At 46.9% G+C, this 2,625-nt stretch overlaps 1 protein-coding gene across 1 annotated transcript in view; it reads left to right on the top strand.

Moving 5' to 3' along the window:
* Nucleotides 1–252: 252 nt before the first annotated feature.
* LOC123156372 (lactoylglutathione lyase) overlaps nt 253–2,625 on the top strand; it is a 6,500-nt gene continuing 4,127 nt past the window's right edge. The window contains exons 1-6 of the mRNA XM_044574506.1: nt 253–390; nt 1,241–1,371; nt 1,468–1,592; nt 1,812–1,876; nt 1,957–2,172; nt 2,285–2,332. Of these exons, the coding sequence (XP_044430441.1) occupies nt 1,253–1,371; nt 1,468–1,592; nt 1,812–1,876; nt 1,957–2,172; nt 2,285–2,332 (573 nt within the window). The 5' untranslated portion in view covers nt 253–390; nt 1,241–1,252. The remainder of the gene's footprint in view (nt 391–1,240; nt 1,372–1,467; nt 1,593–1,811; nt 1,877–1,956; nt 2,173–2,284; nt 2,333–2,625) is intronic.

Genomic DNA, 2,625 nt, shown 5'->3' with positions numbered 1-2,625 from the left:
AGTAGATGCTGCTCCATGACGAGGAAGCTCTGCGGCTCGAGGAGGAGGAGGAGCGCACCCGCCTCGCCGCTATGCCGCTACGGCAGCAGACGCTTTGACTTTTTTTTTTCTGATTAACTCTCCCGTTTATAACCGTGCCGGGCAAGACCCGTCCGGGGCCGAGCATGTATGCTAACGGGCCGGCACGGCCCATCTAGCCAGGTATTCTTGAGGCCCAAGCGGTGGGAGAGATGCGCTTTACAGCCTGTAAGCAGGAGGCCGTCATCAACGCATTACTCGTGTTACTCGTGTATAAGTACATCGGTGCCTTCCCCTCTTCTCCTTGGAAACCTCTGGACTGAGCTCCTCTCATCAGCGTGCGACGAATCTCCGCCCGATCGAATCTCCAGGGTGAGCATCGCCATATCCATCTCTTTCCCCTCCGCTTGCTCCCGTTACGCGCCGGTGCGTAGTTTCCGGTTCCCCGTTCCTTTCTGTCTGCTTAGATTTCTTAGGTTTCTGGAGTACAGTACAAGTTAGATGGGCTCCTTCCCTTTGTTCTTGGGATTGGTATCTGTATATAACTTGATTTGTTTCAAGCACTGCGGCTGGGCAAGATTTTTGGAAAATAGAGTAAAATCATGGGAAAATCCCCCGATCTAATTTTTTTTAGAACCACCCTCAGTGTCCCAATCCAACTATGTGTGTGCAATTTGTTGGAGTTCTTTTTTTTTTAACTTAGATTTAGCAGAACCTAGCGGCTGGGCTGTGGGGAGGTGCTCATGGAGGGGTGTGATCCTGCCGCCGTAGTCCAGGGATTTGGGGCTGGAGCTGCTAATTTATCCAGTGCTGCTGCTGTTATTTATTTAGTTAAGATAATTTAGATATGGCCATATGGGAGTGCTGCTGGTACTGCATTTTTTGCTATTATATGATGCTTGTATCAAGGACTGCTGCTGCTACTGTGTTATTTTGCACTTAGTTAGGATAATTTACATAGAGGAGTGCTGTCTCTGCTGTATTTTTTTGCTATTATATGATGCTTGTATGGATTATAATCGGTGCAATCAAATGGTAGTTGAGTTGGTGGTTATAAGATACTATTAAAATATAGGAGAGAGAATATCGACAATCTGCTGGACAACTAAGAAATTTTTTAGAGGGAATCTTTTTGGACCATTGTCTATATAGATAAGTACACAAGCTGCTAGAGATGGCATCACTTTCCTTGCTCTAATCATCGAATGCACAACTCTTACAGGTGATAACAGGGATGGCTACTGGTAGTGATGCTGGAAAGTCCGCTGAGGCAGTGTTGGAGTGGCCTAAGCAGGACAAAAAGAGGATGCTGCATGCTGTTTACCGTGTGGGAGATCTCGACCGCACCATTAAGTATGTTAGCTATACTTTTGGAGTTTTTTAGATGGTGATATTTGCAATATGATTACTGGTATATTTGTGCTAATGCCAGTGATTTAATTCTCATAGGTGTTACACAGAATGCTTTGGGATGAAGCTGCTGAGGAAAAGAGATGTCCCAGAAGAGAAGTACACCAATGCCTTCCTTGGATATGGACCTGAGGATACTAATTTTGCACTTGAGCTGACTTACAGTATGTTCATTGGTCCATCCGCAATTGTTTCTAACGCAACCAGTTTGATATTCTTGTTAATGTTTGGGCAACGTGTGTATACACCTCAGTGACAAGACTGGCAAACTAACGGGGTCATATTCTTCTCTCTAAATATGAGCTGATAAACTATTTCATGGGACTATAGTGTCATTCTTTTCCACCTTCTGTTGTGCTAATATGCTCTTTCTCGTTTGATAGATTATGGTGTTGACAAGTACGACATTGGAGCTGGCTTTGGACATTTTGCCATCGCAAATGAGGATGTATGTATTGTTTACCTGCAACATCTTACCCTTCATGTTACAGACCCTTGGGCTTGTTTGATGTCGTGGATGCAATGCAGGTGTACAAGCTGTCTGAGACAATTAAATCATCTGATTGTTGTAAGATCACTCGTGAACCTGGTCCTGTCAAGGGAGGGTCCACTGTGATTGCCTTTGCACAAGACCCAGATGGTTACATGTTTGAGCTTATCCAGAGGGGTCCGACGCCTGAGCCTCTCTGTCAAGTTATGCTTCGTGTTGGTGACCTTGATCGGGCTATCATGTTCTACGAGAAGGTATTTTTGTAAAATGGGAGGTTGTTTGAAATGTTAGAGACAATATCCTTTCTGTATATTCTCTAGAACAATAGTTATATGTGGGATATTCTAACATTTGACTTTTATGCAGGCCCTTGGGATGAAGCTTCTGAGGAAGAAGGATGTGCCTCAGTATAAGGTACATACTCCCTCCGTTCTCTAATATAAGGCCAACTCCACCGCACGACCCCAAACGGACGTCCGTTTTGTCCGGATTTCGTCCGTTTGGGGTGGTGATAGGTGTCAAAAAGGACATGAGCGTCCGGCTTCTGTTCGAGGCGCCCACCGCGGCGACCAACCCCAAAAAATGTCCGCTGCCCTAGCGCCACCTCGCACCCGCCTGCAGGCCGCGTCCGCGAGCTCCGGCGCGAGGTCCTGCTTCGCCCAGCGCACCCGCGTCCTCCGCCCCGCCCCAACCGCGGCGCCGCGCCT

This window comes from Triticum aestivum, chromosome 7B (assembly GCF_018294505.1).
Source record: "Triticum aestivum cultivar Chinese Spring chromosome 7B, IWGSC CS RefSeq v2.1, whole genome shotgun sequence".
NCBI classification, from domain to species: Eukaryota; Viridiplantae; Streptophyta; class Magnoliopsida; order Poales; family Poaceae; genus Triticum; species Triticum aestivum.
Note: the sequence above shows the minus strand (reverse complement) of the source record. Positions and strands in the feature narration are given on the sequence as shown.